Source organism: Heliconius melpomene, chromosome 8 (assembly GCF_056956725.1).
Source record: "Heliconius melpomene rosina isolate 202511_hmr_F chromosome 8, ASM5695672v1, whole genome shotgun sequence".
NCBI classification, from domain to species: Eukaryota; Metazoa; Arthropoda; class Insecta; order Lepidoptera; family Nymphalidae; genus Heliconius; species Heliconius melpomene.
This window is the reverse complement of record NC_140396.1, coordinates 7,757,383-7,774,251: the sequence shown is the minus strand read 5'-3', so window position 1 is coordinate 7,774,251 and position 16,869 is coordinate 7,757,383. Positions and strand designations below refer to the sequence as shown.

General features: G+C 35.1%; 1 protein-coding gene across 1 annotated transcript in view; it reads right to left on the bottom strand.

The window, feature by feature from the left end:
* The window catches only part of Myo81F (unconventional myosin 81F), a 77,961-nt gene that overhangs the window by 17,687 nt on the left and 43,405 nt on the right, over positions 1–16,869 (bottom strand). The window contains exons 3-10 of the mRNA XM_085188984.1: positions 7,081–7,205; positions 5,621–5,683; positions 3,945–4,034; positions 3,425–3,584; positions 1,944–2,134; positions 1,432–1,653; positions 674–838; positions 246–488 (exon numbers count right to left, since the gene is read on the bottom strand). Coding sequence (XP_085045110.1) covers positions 246–488; positions 674–838; positions 1,432–1,653; positions 1,944–2,134; positions 3,425–3,584; positions 3,945–4,034; positions 5,621–5,683; positions 7,081–7,200 — 1,254 coding nt within the window. The 5' untranslated portion in view covers positions 7,201–7,205. The remainder of the gene's footprint in view (positions 1–245; positions 489–673; positions 839–1,431; positions 1,654–1,943; positions 2,135–3,424; positions 3,585–3,944; positions 4,035–5,620; positions 5,684–7,080; positions 7,206–16,869) is intronic.

Genomic DNA, 16,869 nt, shown 5'->3' with positions numbered 1-16,869 from the left:
AAACCCTTTTAAATTGTAGAATGAACATAAAACCACCAACACCTCGAAAGGTAATTCTGCTGAGAAGAGCCAGCAAGAAATTCAACAGTTGCTCTTTTCAATATTAAGGTAACAATTTTATTGTTCAAACAATAATAGAATGGTAGCTATCCTGCATGAAATTTACATAATTTTAATCAATAACATTTTTATCCTTCAACACATACTGAGTTACTTTTTATAACAAATAATAATTAATAACTCACAATTTCCTGCTCCAACGCAAACACATAATTATTGAAGAACATATGCAATTTCTCATTAGCATAATTGATGCACAGTTGCTCTAGGGAATTGGCTGCAAAGTTCTCAAAGCCGAATATATCTAGAACACCTAGGGCTCGTTTGGCCTCTCTTCCTGGGGCTGAGCAGCTGTTGACGTGGCGGACTAGCCATGCAAATGTACGGGAATAGAGAGCCCGAGCCATTGCGTGACGATTTTCACGAGCCTGGGAAAGATATGTCATATTTTTAAAATATATCGAAAAAATATATAGGAGAGTAAAATCTGTGTGTGTGTGTTATGTAAGCTTGTCACACAATATAAACAATGATTTTAGTTTTGTAAATCGTCTTATAAATCTATTAAAGAACTCTATTTTTTAAGACGTTTTTATAACACTTCTCAACAAACCTCATGTAACCGCAGCGGTATATCGGTAACGTTCCCTCTAACATTGATCTGTCGTTCCAATAACACCCGCTGTGCGGTGGGCGGGGCCAGGCCCAGTAGGGCGGCGACAGCGTCCACTGCTTCCGAGTCTTCTGGAGCTAGGGTTGTTCTTTCACCATCTATATCCTGAGATGGAAGATTGGGCTTTAATTATCAGATTCAATATAATAATTTGAATATATTGTGATTTTAATATTAATATAGTATTTAATATATGCAAACATTTTATGAAATAAGTTATTAACATTTTTATGGTGGAGATGGAAACTGACATCGGCATCCTTAGGTATAACCATGATCTAATTCAAAGGGCCTTAACCTACTTTCTTTATAAGAAAAAAGAATATTGTCAGCAATGTTTTCCTTAATAATAAATACCGCAAAATTATTTATAATGTCTAATTACGTCACTTTGTACTGGAATAACCACTACACCAACATTTCTAGATATATACAGTTAATATAATTGAAATTTATCATATAAAATATAAAACTTGTTTTGTTCAATATCTATCACTTTTACATAGTACCGAAACTATATACTTGAAATTAATAGTTGCTAATTATCTAAGCAAATCTGCAGATAGTAGTTTATTGCTGACATTCCAAAAATAAGAAAGGAATCGAAATAACCTAATAAAAAAAATAGTATTGGAGGAATACAATGAAAAAAATACAAATACTTTTCTAATAGAAACAAATAAATAAAAAAAACTCACTTGAAACTGTATATTCCCCAACCACAGCACAGCAGCCAGCACTTTGAACAGACCCTCACACATGTGCAAAGGGACTTGCAACACTGTCAGTGCAAGTTGTAGAGCTTCCAACTTGCCCTGTTCTCCTCCTCGACCTTTCCTTGCTTCGTCATCTTCTGGTCTTAGATATTTATATTGAATGTCGTCTCGTAACCGTAGTGTATTCCGTAGTTCTGTGTTATGCTGAAAAAAGATTTTTTTTAGTTTCACGCTAAAACAATATTCTATTCTAATTATTAGATGAAGAAATTTAGTGATAAGACTCTCCATTTCTCAGTTTCCAATTATCGAGATTCCATTTATTTCATTCCATTGCGGCTTGATTAACGGATCTCAACGACGCGCTTTGTCTTGTTGCCAAAACAAAGAAATGAAAGCAATTAATTTATTTTTATTTTCTTAAGATTGAATTACGCTTTCTAGATGTGAATTATTGCTAGATGCATATAACTCCACCAAATATATAATCTCACCTTAGCCCCCTCAACCAATTGGTAGAACACGTGGTAGTTGGTCTCCCTGGGCGCCGGGCCGGTTATCCTGGCGCGTTCCAGGAGGAAATCCCTCAAGACAGCCCCTCTGATCCCTCCCCGATGGTCGAGTCTTACTTCAACGAATTTTCCGAAACGTGACGAATTATCGTTGCGCACGGTTTTAGCGTTCCCTGTAACAAATTGTTACTCAGCAAAGAAAAAAATGTAGCGATCATAAAAATAAAAACATCTACGTTTTTTCCGTTTTTAGGAAGCGTTTCCTTTTTTATCAACTTCACGCTGTAACCCGCATGTAGCAGGGTAGGCAGAGGGAACCTAGTGTTAAGGCACTTCGTTCCTCACTATCCATCGAACTTTTGAGACATTCGTGTTGAGAGGCGAAACGCAACACGCTTAGCGAAGAAATTAAAATATTAATAAATACTAATTCATTACTCCGAGAGGAAATCGAACCCACAACCGTTGCGTTTACAGTTACACGCTTGTGCCACAACTCATGAATATTTTTGACCAATGAATATTTTTTTAAGTAAGTGTTTAATTATCATATACTATAACTATTTATAATATACATTAACATTATTAAAGAAAATTAAAAAAAAAACATCTACCTACTTTCATACAAATAAAGAATAATAAATAACTAAAAAAAAAACTAGACCGTAAGCGAGATTGTCATTTTAATTAGAAGTAGAACAATCTTCAAAGTATGAATAAACCCAACAAGCAATCCTTTGGGAGTTTCCACATTTAAGGACAGGCAGCCACGTCGAGGATGGCGATGAATATAATTAAATTACTCTACTTTAATTGTGCCATGTTAATGATGTAATAACACTTTAGAATTTTATTACAAGTCATATTAAAGTTACGAAATGTATGGCAGTGGGGCGTTTTGAATTTATGTAGAATTTTAAACTGAAATATATATTTTTAAGATTTACGGAAGGGTTGCCGTTCTCTCCGACTATTCCGCTAGGGATACAGCGTCAAGATAAGTTTTGTTTTAGGAAGAGAAATAAAGAATTTATCTGAGAGATAGTTTTTTTACAATAATAGTTAAAAGTACAATTTGAAGCAGCCTCTATTGGACAATTTGAAGTAGGCCAATCGTAGTGTAAGGGCACAAGAGTGATTGCAACGCGACGGTTGTTGGTTCGATTCCCAGTCGAGGAAATGAAATATTTAATATTTTTATTTTTTCGCTCTTATAACGGAGCAAAGTGCAGCGTTAAAATCTGCCACTCCACACTGATTGACTTCAGAATTCGGGGAAAATATGGGGACAGAATGTCTTAATAGGAAGGTACTGTCTAAACACTAAGTTTCTATTCCCGTTTTCAATCTGCCTACCTTGCTATGTGTGGGATTCAGCGTGAAGCTAAAAAAATTATGTACAAAATTAAAGTTAAGTAAATTTTAATATTCTTAATTGTATATAGTTTTATAGTTTTTCATACCAAAAGCCTCCAGCACAGTATTCGCTTCCAGGATCTGCTGTTCCGCCCAGGAGGCCTGTCCTCCGGCCGCGCACAGATATTGCAAAATTAATTTGGTAGTTTCCGTTTTCCCCGCTCCACTTTCACCTGATATCACAACGGACTGATTTTTTTCGCCATTCTGTTGAATAATAAATATATTTAAATTTTATTATAATTGTGTAAACTATAGATAAAATAATCTTCAATTATGAATATTCTTAGATAAATATTATAAGTATATTAAAGACTGGCCACCAGTGTACATCTGTAGAGAGTTGTGCTTTTGATTCCCAGTCGAAGAAACGAAATATTTAATATTTTTATTTACATGCAATGCCTCCAGAACACGGCGAACAGTGTTGAACGGAAGTGTCTTAATGAGAACAGAGTGTCTTAACAGTAGTTAAGTTCCCCTGAGCCTACCATGCGGGATACGTGCGGGATACAGCGTGAAGCTATAAAAAAAGTATATTAATTTGAACGTTGAAAATTTATTCACCTGTAGGGAGCTGTACGCCGACTCGGCTAAAGCGAACACGTGAGGCGGTAGACTCCCAAAGGCCTTGCCACGGAAGTTTTGCATATCCTCCTGTAATTAGCGTGATGTTTACTTGAAAATTGTGATATTTAAAAATGTTAAGTTTTGCAAAAAAATACCTAGAGCTAGGAGAATTTGTCGGTGTGGTGGAAAAATATTAAAAGTTATATGCTTTTTCTTGTTTTTAAAACTTAATGATAGTTACAATTAAAGAAATACATAAATAAATATATAAGCCTAATGTTTTATTAGTCATTTAAACATACAGCAGGTATTTTATATTTTTATTATTTTACTTTTTGAAAAATAAAAGGCAAAACCAAAAACCGCAATAAACTTTTAATTACGAGTGTAATTGTTTTGAGGACACGTGAATAACTTTTATTCGCTCTCATGGTTTGCCCTTTGAGCCTTTTCCTCTTCCACATTTACACCTACGCACGTTTAGCTGAAGGGATGACGATCCACCCCTATATTAAAAAGGGTTGAGATTAATGAGTGTACGATAATATTGCCTTAAGCCTATGAGAGCTTGTTTGCTCAGTCGATGGTTTTTCAATTGTTTTTTAAATTGTGCTAATTATTTGTAAAACTGGTTTTAGTTTCTTTTTTTTTTAATAATATTTTTTAATAATAAAAGAAAACAAAAAGATGTCAATGTCATTATACTAAGGTTTGACAAAAACATTGTAAGACCAGGTTTACCATGGATTTTGAACTTGTTACCATCACGCCACTACATTTTACCTGTCTCAAATCGAGCTACGTAGACTCTAATGATAAAATACTTTCCGTTGCGCTCCATCATTTTATCATTGTTATCTATCTATCATTATAGAAAACATCGGAAGTTTCCAAGAAGTCTGCCAATGTCTCACTTTACTTTTTGCTACAGTACCTAGATCAGTTATCTTCCTACTGATGCACAATGGTAACGAGGCTCGTTTTTCTCCCACGGCAGTAACACAGAAGAAACCTATTAATTTTGCAGATGAAAGTGATTTCAAGTTTGAGAATAATGTCGATTGTAAAAGTATATACGATGTTTTGCTTCTGATTGTACGAAAAATAAATGTTTTACGTGATATTGAACGGATTATTAGCTTTTTTTTAGTACACCATTAATAAATTTGTATATGCAAAAACATATTACTATCTATCCATACCTATATTATAAATTCGAAAGTAACTCTGTCTGTCTGTCTTTTACGCAATCAGGGCCAAACCGCTAATTTAATTGTGATAAAATACTCATATAGACATACTAGAGGGTCTCGGGATGGACATAGGATCCTTTTTTTTCTCATATTTGTAATATTTTCGATATATACCAATATATTAAAATACTTGTTAATTTGACATGCAATTTATACCGCCATGTTAATAACAACTGTCGCTATCGGCCGTTGCTAAGCAACGATTTGCAAAGTTTGTTGTTAGAAAACGCCACCCATAATGAGTTTTAAGCAAGCTGATCTGACGCATCTCTCTATTGAAAACTGAAAATAATTTCATAAATATATTTAATAAATATTTGTATAGTTCAAGCGGGCGTAGCCGCGTTCGGGTCCACTAGTATACTATATAAATAATTATCATCGTTATTAAAATGAATAAGACGATAAAGTTAAGCTTACCATATTGTAGCATCCTAATTCCTTGTATGGATTTACTGCAACTAGAATCGAACCTGTGTAAGTCTGTTAATCATATAGGAAAATTATTTTGTTAAATTATTTTATGTTAGAGGCTTGTCGTTACGTAGGGGCATAGGATTCGATTCCCATTCGAGGAATTGAAATAATTAATATTTTCATTTCTTCGCTCAGATAAGGAAACAAAGCGCGACGTTGAGTACCAATACTCAATATAATGTGTTCAGAATTAGTCGGAAAGTGAGAAACGGAAATCTTAATGGAAGCGAAGTGTCATAACAATAGGTTCCCTCTCCCTACTCTTCTATGTGTGGAATACTATTAAACAATATTTCTCCAAGCGGGAATCGAACCCACATGGAAGGTTAAATCTAACTTCCAACGCTAATAGCTTATATAACATTAATGTCAGACATTAAACGTTCACAGCGAGTTACTTATACTATATGCAATTAAAAGAAATGAATAATTAAAAAGATCCGGAAGCGATTACCCAGTAATTAACTCAGTTGATAGTCTCCATCTTAATGTGCGCAAGACACAATTACATTGTTAAATTATTATATGATTAATTGTTTATAGCTTTACACTCTTGGGAAGTTCATTAGATATAGATAGATAATAGATATTTTATAGCAATTATATCTTTTGTGTGAACTATTAATTAATTATATATATAAATTAGATGGTTTTAGTTTAGAATATTTAGAAGCGTGTGACTGTAACGCGATGGTTGTAGGCTCGATTCCCATTTGGGAGAATTAATTGTTATTTATTTTTATTAATATTTTAAATTCTTCGCGCTGGTACCAAGGCAAAAAACGCGGCGTTGAACTCCGCCACTTAACGCGAAAATTCGGCAGAAACTTGGGAGCGGAGTGTCTTAACACTAGGTTCCCTTGCCTATCACTGCTATAGGGCGGGGTATACCGCGTGAAGTGTGATTTTTTTTCTTTATATATTTGCTTATTCTATGAATAGGTCTACTTTGATTTCGGATAGTAATATATATTAAAATTACAATGAAATTAAATAACCGTATATTTAACTAGAACGACAGTTAATTCTTAGTAATAAATGTGATTACACTTCTTAGCGAAGTGATAAACAAAATTCGGGGAATGATATATAAAACGTTGCTCTCAATTTTTAATATTGATAAAAAATATATTAGGGTAGGCCGAGGGAACTTAGTGCTAAGACACTCCGTTGCCCACTATCCGCCGTAGTTTTCCGGGCATTAAGTGTTAAGTGATGGAACTAAATGCCGGGCTTTCGCTTTGATGCCAGAGCAAATAAATAAAAATATAATTAAATAATAATTCATTTACCCGAGTGGGGATCCCGTGGGGAACCCACAAACATCCCTTTACACTCACACCCTTGTGCTCCTGCGCCATGACGGCCTCAATACTAAAATATATATATTTTTAAAAGGATACATATATGAGGTCGTGTACGTATCGCCGCTTGAGATTGTCGTTGATGGCCTGCTCGGTGATCTGGGGCATCATGGTCATGTCGGGCACGCCGGCCCCCTCCTCCTTGTCTCGCTCCTCCATTTTGTCTGGAAAAGGAAAATTTAATCAGTAAAATCATTATTCTTTATTTATTTCTTTGGACAGGAAATTCCATCCCTTTTATTTATTCAATATAAGTAGGTTATGTCTTTGTTTGTTAACTTAAGATAAATCTATTTGTACTTTTATTATCTTATAATAAGATATTATTATATGTTATTTTTAAAAAAATATTTGTGACATAGGCCAGCCGTGGCGCAGGGACGTAAACGTGCGACTGTAAAGGTTGTGGATACGATTACCACATCGGAATCTCATAACATTAGGTTCCCAGGTAACCTCTTCCTACCCTGCTATGTGAAGAAAAAAGAAACATAATATATTAAAATATGTACATTTATTGTACATAAATACACATTCCACAAAAGCTATTATTTCAATGAATAAAGTGATAAATCTCATTTAACAACTACAACGTGAAGTTGGCAACATTCAATATCGCATTCCTCAAATATAAATAGCCTTTATCTACTATAGTCGTATATAATTTAACTTAAAAATGAGTCGTCCATATTCATTGCCAACAAGAGAAACATAAGTTGTAAAATTAATATTTGAGGACACAAGCGTGTAACAGATCGTGGGTTTGATTCCCACTCGAGGGAATGAATTATTTAAACTCCTTGGCTCTGGTATCGAGGCAAGGCTTAAGTTCCTCCACTTAACAAGCAAATTCTCCAGAATTCGGCTGACGATGATGAACAGAGTGTCTTTACACTAGGTTCCCTACCTATCCTGCTGTATGCGGGATACAGTGTAATGCTAAAAAACCATTTTTGTTCTAAGTATCTACAAAAAACAATAACAACACTTATAATGACAAAAACGATTTATTTAGTAATACATTCACCTTTTCCCTAAAAACCAATCGAGTTCATAATAACTCTTCAAAACTTCAATATGTACACAAGTCCCCCCACAGTTTTACACTCGTCAGAGTATAATGCAGGTTGATGCGTGATAGAATAATAGATAAATCTCGGGGAGCTTATGGCGCGTCCCTATCGGTTCATTCCATAAAGCTCCCTAGTGATGTTATTTCTGTCATATAGCGTATGTTTATTATTATATTTTCTCCATTTATTTGCTCTAGTTTTACGAATCTATATAATCATCATCATATCTAGGAGGACGTCGTAGCGCAGGGGTTCAAGGGTTGTGGGTTCGATTCTCACTCGAGGCAATGAATTATTTCGCCACTCAATTCGCAATATGTTAAAAAAATCGGCGGAAACTGGGAAACGGAATGTTTTAACACTAAGTTCCCTCTGATCTGATTTTTCATTTTTTTAATCTATAAATAACTATTGCTTTTTTCCCATACTTTTATTCAACAAGTAGAGAATATACCAACTACAGTAAGAGTCGTAAAAGAAGTGAAGCGAGAATCCCGTACTTGTATTATAATTATAGTAAAATACACGCAAAAGCCAAACCATTTTAATTATAAAGCTCACTGAAGCCAATCATTTTGTTTAACTGTATGTCAATTTTACAAATAAAAAAAAAATAGCGAAAAAAAGTAAATGGTTTGCAAATAGATACCTTGAACGAACGAAATAGTCGAGAGAGATTGAAAGTGTCGATTTACATATATCTCGATTCTTTCGCCCCCGAGGGTTCTTTACGGGCATGGCATAACTTTATCGATACGATCGTCTGCTGAGAATTTTTACGATCATGTCTGATGGATATTCAGATAACCCGATTTGTATATATTTAGTTTGATAATTATCATTTAAATATTGTGGATTCGACTCTACTCTTTTTTTCTTATATATCAGCACCAGTTGTAACTTAAAAACCTTATAATATTTGTCTTTCTCCTCATTAATTAGTATTTCAACGAAATAACGGACAAAAACGGTAATTCCTATCAAATGTAACAGAACAAAACAATTTAATTATAGTTAAATCAATAATATGTTAAGATACCCAATTAATATGACCAAGTTCCGGTACATTCCACTCACGTTAACGCTAACATACCTCGGCTATCAGTGCATATGAGGAAAATAACAATCGAGTGCACATTACAAACAAGTGGTAGAGACCGTCTACTCTAAAACTGAACTTACAAACACATACAAATAAATGTAATTACTATAACACGCAGTTGTCGTTTGTCACTCGGTAAACGTCACCAAAAAATAGCATCAGCAAATAAATAAATAATATAAATTTAAATCGTCTTCGAAAAGAAAACTCAAATCGACATTAGAGGATTTCGATTTGTCTGTCCTTAAAAGTGTTATGTCATTGTCATTCGTAATTTAATGAGATGCCAACATTAAAAAAAATGTTCGAGCTTAGTCTCAGCAAAGATGGCTTTGATGCCTGTATAAAAACTCGCCGATAAATTTAATCAAAACGTAAAAATTTTTGCTAATTAAAAATTCTTTTATAGCAATACAAATGTTTTTAGTTACATCCAATATAATAGACATATTGGCAGATGGTATTTTTGCTCTTATGCACTTAAAAATATATTAAATTATTATTATATATTTTTATGCTGACTCCATTTTTATGTCATAATCTATTAGCATGTGTTAGTAAGTTGAGTTTTACATTAGATTATCTACACTAGTGTAGTTCATTCCACCCTATATCGATTAAACACTTAAATAGCACAACATCTGGGCGAGTGGGAGACGAGCGCTGGTGTCGCCAAGCCGCAAGTAATAGCCCTTGAGGCAGGACGAGCCAGTTATCGGCCGGAAACGTCAGAGGATAAATACGTCACTTTCGTTCGCGCTCTTTGTTGATATCGTGTGCAACACTTTCACTGGACGTTCCGCATAATTGTATAACTAAATATGATTGTGATAAGTATGATATTAGGTGAGGCCAGTGGTGGCTCAGGGGCACAGAGTGTGACTGTAAAACCGACTGGTTGTGGGTTCGACTACCATTCGAGGAAATTAGGTATTTATTTTCATTAAAAGAATTTTCATTTCTTCGCTCTCATGTCGGGGCAAAAGCGTGTTGGGTTCCCTCACTTAGCACGCAATGCTCGCTTGCTCCTTTTTTCATTGTCCTTTTTTGTCCTTTTTTCATAAAAAAAAAATGCATTCAGAATTCGGCAGAAAGTGAAGGGCGGAGTGTCTTAACACTAGGTTCCATTTGCTGTGTGCGGGATACAGCGTGAAGCTGATTTTTTAATTCACATTAGGTTTTGATAATATCAGATATTTTACAATTACTGGAAGATATATACATGTACAAATAGAGGATGGTCTTTATAAATAGTCTTAACAAATAACACATTTAACTGGGGAATAATTTTAATATGTACAATTAGTTGGTATTGGCATAGTAAAATTAGCTTGAAAACAAATAATAATAAAGTAATAAATAATAATTACTAAATCAGAAGTGTGTTCGTGGAATAATAAAAATAACCTTAGCAATTAATAATAATATGTACGAACAGGAAATGTACACTTGAATAATTATGGCGTCCCTTTAAAATTAACTCTTAACATGAGGTCACCAAAAGATATTTACCAACATACATATTTATAGTTTAAAAGGAACTTGATTTACTATTTATAACTTAGGTATATTCTGTTCCGTCTTGGCGCTGCTGGGGCACAAGAGTGTGATTGTAACGCAACGGTTGTTGGGTTCGATCCCCACTCGAGGGAATTAATTATTATTTATTAATATTTTTATATCTTCGCTCTGCCACCAAGGCAAAAGCCCGGCGTTAAGTTCCGCCACTCAACACGTGATGCCTCGAAACATAAGGCGTTCGAAACGGTGTCTTAAACACTATTTTCCCTCTGCCTATCCCGCCGTAACCCTGAAATAACAATATAAGCTAGATAAAAATATTTACCGAATATTTGAACCGAATTTAACGTACAAGAACCTATTAAATCGAATTTTGCTTTTAAAAAGATTTACAAAATAAAATTTACATTTAATCTTAATAACATAATAATAAAATCCGCTCGTTTGTCATCCGCTGATGTTATTAGATCTCAGTATTGTCTACAAAACGGTCGGAGGGTAGGAGAATAAACAGGGACGATAAAAAGTCCTCCCCTTCTTGAACAGCAATTATATCTGAGAATTTTTAACGATATTTATGTGTCCTTATTAATTTACGTCCCTATTATTTTTGTTACAGACAAAACTTGGTGCTTTAAGTAAAAAATGCGAGAAAACTTTTTAGGTAATGTTTATGATTCATAAATATAACGACAGTGAAATAATAATCAACTTATATGCCGTGTGAGGCCGTCATGGCGTAGGTGCAGTAAAGTGTGACTACGTGTTGTGGGTTCGATTCCCACTCGGGGGAATAAAATATTCAATATTTTCATTTCCTCGCCTTGGTAACGAGGCTCACGACGTTGAGTTACGCGACTCAACAGGCAAAGCCTGCCGAATTCCGCAGAAAGTGGGAATGTCTATACAGCCTATGAACCTAATGTTCCTTCTGCCTGCCTTGCGCCACCATAAAGTTAAAAAATCTTATTTAATTTTTATTTCCATTTCACGAGCCTACAATTTCTCACGTCTCATGTTATACGTACAAACACATTAATATTCATAAACGCGCGTTTCTTGCGGGAACGCCTCAGAGATCCTTGTAGGCGTTAACGCTGTGCTGGTAAATGAAAGGGTGTCAAAAGTTTTTGTAACGTAAAAATAAAATGTAGAAGAGTACGTTTTATTTTGCTGTATAGAATTTATAGCATTAAAACAAAATTATGTGTGAGCTACAATTAATCTTAAGATCATATATCTTGAGATTAATTGTAGTTTTTACTTTTTTATCTAAGAACAAAAAGGGTCGTGTGAGACATAAACATAACCTTTAACCCTCAAACTGCGTGCCGGGGTATATATCGCGGTAGGCAGAGGAATACTCTGTACCCCGCTATGCGCCGAAATTTTACGCTGCACTCGTCTTGTTGCCAGAATGAGAAATTGAATACAATTCATTACATCGTGTTGGAATTGAATTTATAACCGCAAATATGTATACCAGAACCGAATAATACCAGTTTTTTTTTCTTCAGCATTATCTGATACTCCAACGATAGAAGTTGGTATTATTCCTACATTACTTCAATCTCCTTCGTTGAATAATGAACATAAGTGCCGCAAATTGCCTTTACAATCTGGGAAAAACATAAAAATGTTCAATGGAACCCACTACCGACGCCTAATCTACAGCCAACATTGACATACTCCTAGTAAACCACGAAGGTATATTCACACCTAACAATAAGATGAAAATCAAATTAATTAACTTATCAATTTTCGACTTATTCTACAAAGAAATTGCATAGTCATATAGCATGCATTTTACAGAATTCCATATAAAATGTTCAACAGAAGGGTGGGTAGCGTGCGTATCTTCCATTGAGCGGTCTACCTTAATCGATAAGCGTGGCGCCGCGTTAGATTGGTCATTGGGTTCGATGAGACCCATTCAATGGGTACACGTGATTCAATTATGTCTTTGGTTGAATGTTATAGTGATTTGTCTGTTTCGGTTTATTTTCTGGTGAATATAACTGAGTCGTGAATACATTATTAAGATTAGTAGTTAGGAGAGAACGTAGTGTTAGACAACTGTTCTCTCAGTTCCTCCAGAATTCGGCACTTAACGTCGCACTTAGCAGAGCGGGAGAATAAGAATAGTTCAGCCCCCCAATTGGAGATCGCAACCAATCCCGTTTTTAGCCAAGGCCATTGCGCCACGATGATCACTTTAGGGATATTTAAATTAAATTTTGTTTATTTAAATATCAAAGCTTTTAATATAAGGATGGTGCCATCACAAATAAAATGCTCGAGAGATGAAATGGTTGCCAGCACAAATACCACGTCATATTATATCCCCGGTGTCTACTTCAATTTTGAACTGCCCACGCTCCAACGTCCCTCTGGTCTTACAAGTCATTAATATTGCAAGTTTCCAGGGACGCTAGAGCTAGGATATTTGTAATATAATATACCTTTAATAAGCTACATTTACTGTGAATTATTATTTTTTATAGCTTCGTGATTTATGCCTAGGGAGATAGCCAGAGTAAGAAGAGCGCCAATCGCGCCATTCTCTGCATAACTCCACCTTCACCGTGAAGTAGTCGCTAGTACCTGATATTCTATGCATCTCTTCATTGCGGATCTCGTCACCATATCCTACAAAATCTTCACAACATTCATCGTTCTTTCATTCTTCTTCTATACTAGCCACGCGTATAATACCCACCTTCTATATACAGGCAAATGTGCAGTTTTGTTAACATTTTGCCGTTTTATCAATTATACTCCTTTCCACATTAATTTCGTATCTCCTATTTCCTAAATATATGTACATCTTCATTCACTTGTTCTAATATCTTGCTGTTCACACTGACCTCGTATTCTGTCATTAATCCATTTCTTTCAAATGGTCACAAAGAGTGGACAAAGGGTCTTACTCGCAATTGAATAAATTATTTGTTTAGTCCACTCTCGTGAACCTACTTACTATTGGAATATTGTATCGTGCATGATTTGAACCCACAACCTCCAATCAGGTTTAATCGGCTTTACTAGCCGCAATAAACAAAGCCTATTAGAATGAGCCCACTAGGCCACTCATTAGAATTAATCTCTGCCACTCAACACACAATGCCTCCAGAATTCGGCAGAAAGTGGGGAACGGAGTTTCTTAACACTAGGTTCCTTCTGCCTACCCTGCTGTGTGCGGGATATAGCGTGAAGCTGATTTATTTATTTATTGCATTTTATTTCTTTATATTAATTATGATATCATTCATATCAAAATAAATACCCAGCATAATTCGTACCAGTGGGTGGACAGCGACAGTGTTGCAAAAGGAATTTCTTGAACCTGTCCTCCACAAGCGTGGGTAACTGGGTACGTAGAATAATTTTAGCATAGGAACAATTTATTTTTGTCATCTTGCTTTATTTTATAAGTGCCTTGTTAGGGCCTAAGATAAAGTGGGGCGGGTGTGGTTTTTACCCTTTTCTGTATGATTTGTTAGGTAGATTCTAGCCTCGGCCTCACCTCGTTAGCGCTTAATAAAGGTAGCGCAGCGCATTCTTTATTAGCTATTTTTATTCCAATATCAGACTTTTATAGAGTTTACATTTTTCGCATATATTTTACTTTAGGTATATGTTAAAGGTTGTAAGGTTTGAGTTATGTATTATTTATATATTCCCTCAGCGCAGGCAGAGGGAATCTAGTGTTAAAACCCTCCGTTTCTTCTCGCTGAATTCGAGGCAATGCGTGTGGCATGGCGGAACTAAACACCGCGCTTTTGCCTTGGTATCACAGTAAGGACGAGAAAATATTAATAAATAAGAATTCGTTTGCTCGAGAATGAGATGAGATTTATACCTATAAAAGTCATAAACAAACGTGATTCTTGGGAAAAAATATGTTTTAACGCTTGGACACGCTGGGTGCGGATCGTGAGAAGCCAGAACTACTGGACGCAATCTCCCTTGGTCTGCTTGACTGCGAGTGTTCATTGTTCTACGTTCCCGAGGGACGAAAGTACTCATTATAAACAAAGAATTTTTATCAACTCTTTATAAATTATAAAAAAGTTATTACACAGTTGATCTGACCCTTCTGGAGTCCCTCATTTTTAGGTAGGCAGAGGGAATCCCACCCACTTTAAGTCGAACTTTTGAGGCATTGGGTGTTAAGTGGCGAAGTGTCTTAATAGGAGCGGAATATCTTAACCCTAGGTTCACAGGTTCCCTCTGCCTACACTACAAAGTGCGCTATACAGCGAGAAGCCAACAAAAAAATGCTAATATCGTTTACCTAACTTTATATGATAATTATATCCTACGTTTAAGAAATTATCACACTACGTGCCTACTACGTTACTCCACCTATCAAAATTGATTATTAATTTAGTATTTGATAATAATGAAACTAAACTTGACCCAGTTTCCTTCATAATTACAAAAAATATGAATTGTTATGAATGAATTGTTGCTAGAAGCAGAAAAAATGTTTTTATAACCCTAATGTTAATGTAAAATCCTTTTGTTTTTTTTAAATTAATAAGACAGAGAAAGGAGATAAAACACCTGAAATTATCAAATTTGACTTCAAAAATTCTTTAAACATTGTAAAAGGTTTAAGTCTATAAAACTCGTCTAGACGCTTAAATTATTTTTTATTTCGTTTACGTTCTACGGATTCACGTACACGTACTTAAGGGATCTGCCAAAACAGGGATACGATGCTAATTGACTATCTGTATCAGAACGATACTTGACTCTTAACCTTTTTGTGAGGTGATTAGTTTAGGCACTTGACTTATTTAACTTCACGTTGAATCCCGCACATAGCAGGGTGGGCTGAGGGAACCTAGGAGCCAAGGGGTAGGACACTTACTACCGAAAACTGGAGGCTGAGTTCTGGAGGCATTGCGACTGACTGGCCGCGCTTTGCTTCATTACGAGAGCGAGGAAATGAAAATATTAAATATTTTCATTTCATTATTGCTATACCGATATACATTTATCTTTCATTCGTACATTTGTTTATTCCATACAGTAATTAACTCGTGCACTCGTTAATACGTATAAATAAAGAAACACAATCCCGTTTGCACCAAGTTTTCGATACGAGAGCTACTAGAGATGGAGAAGGTAGACAATGCCATTGAGTGCAGATACGAGCTTGTGAAATACACTTATAGTAAAAAAAATATTTCTTTGATTGTGCTTCACTTGGGTCCCCCCAAGTTCTGCAGAAAAAAAAAAACAATATTAAATTAGCTTCACGCTATATCCCGCACACGGCAGGGTAAGCAGACGGAACCTAGTGTTAACACACTTCGTTCCCCACTTGCCGCCGAGTTCTGTAGGTATTGTTTGTACATATTACCATTAAATATACCCACGACTGGCCTCAATCAAAAAATATCTTAATAATATATTATTCCATTATGCGCTACCCTTCTAAAATAACGATATATAAAACGTTATAGTTAATTTTTAATGGACGAAATGAGAATAACAAGGAGCAGTGGACATTCCTTTACCTAATGTGGAAAACAATGCTTGTCTGAGGATATGAGAGTTATTTCTGGAGCACCATTTCGTCGTCCATTTCTCCGAAATAATCACTTTGGATTCGCCGCGAACGATTCGCACTTTTTGCGGGTAGTCTGTGACTCTGGGTATTTGCGATCAGATCAGCGATATATTATCCCATAATGAGTACCCCACAAGTCATTATTTTTTTGTAAATAATGTTATATATTATATATACTTTAGTATTTTAAAATGCAATTGGGAATGCAGCTTTAAAACATATTAAAGATATATTTTTTAATAAAAAAATTTTGTAATTATTTATAAAGACTTGCCAAATTTATAGCAATAAAATTGGTTTGGAAAGGGTTCCACCAAGGAATGATTCCATTCCATCAAGTAATTTCAGTCTAGTCGACTAAATAACCGATTATACGCGTTTTCCCAAATATTTAACCAATTAAAAATTGAAAAGTCCAGTCTCATTTCACTCCAATCCAGTGAAATAGTTGAACAGGCACAACCTTCACCCTTTCAAACAACCACTATATATGAAGAAATAATAGCTCGAAGTTTTTTTAATAGCTCGAGCCTAAACGAGCACAGACA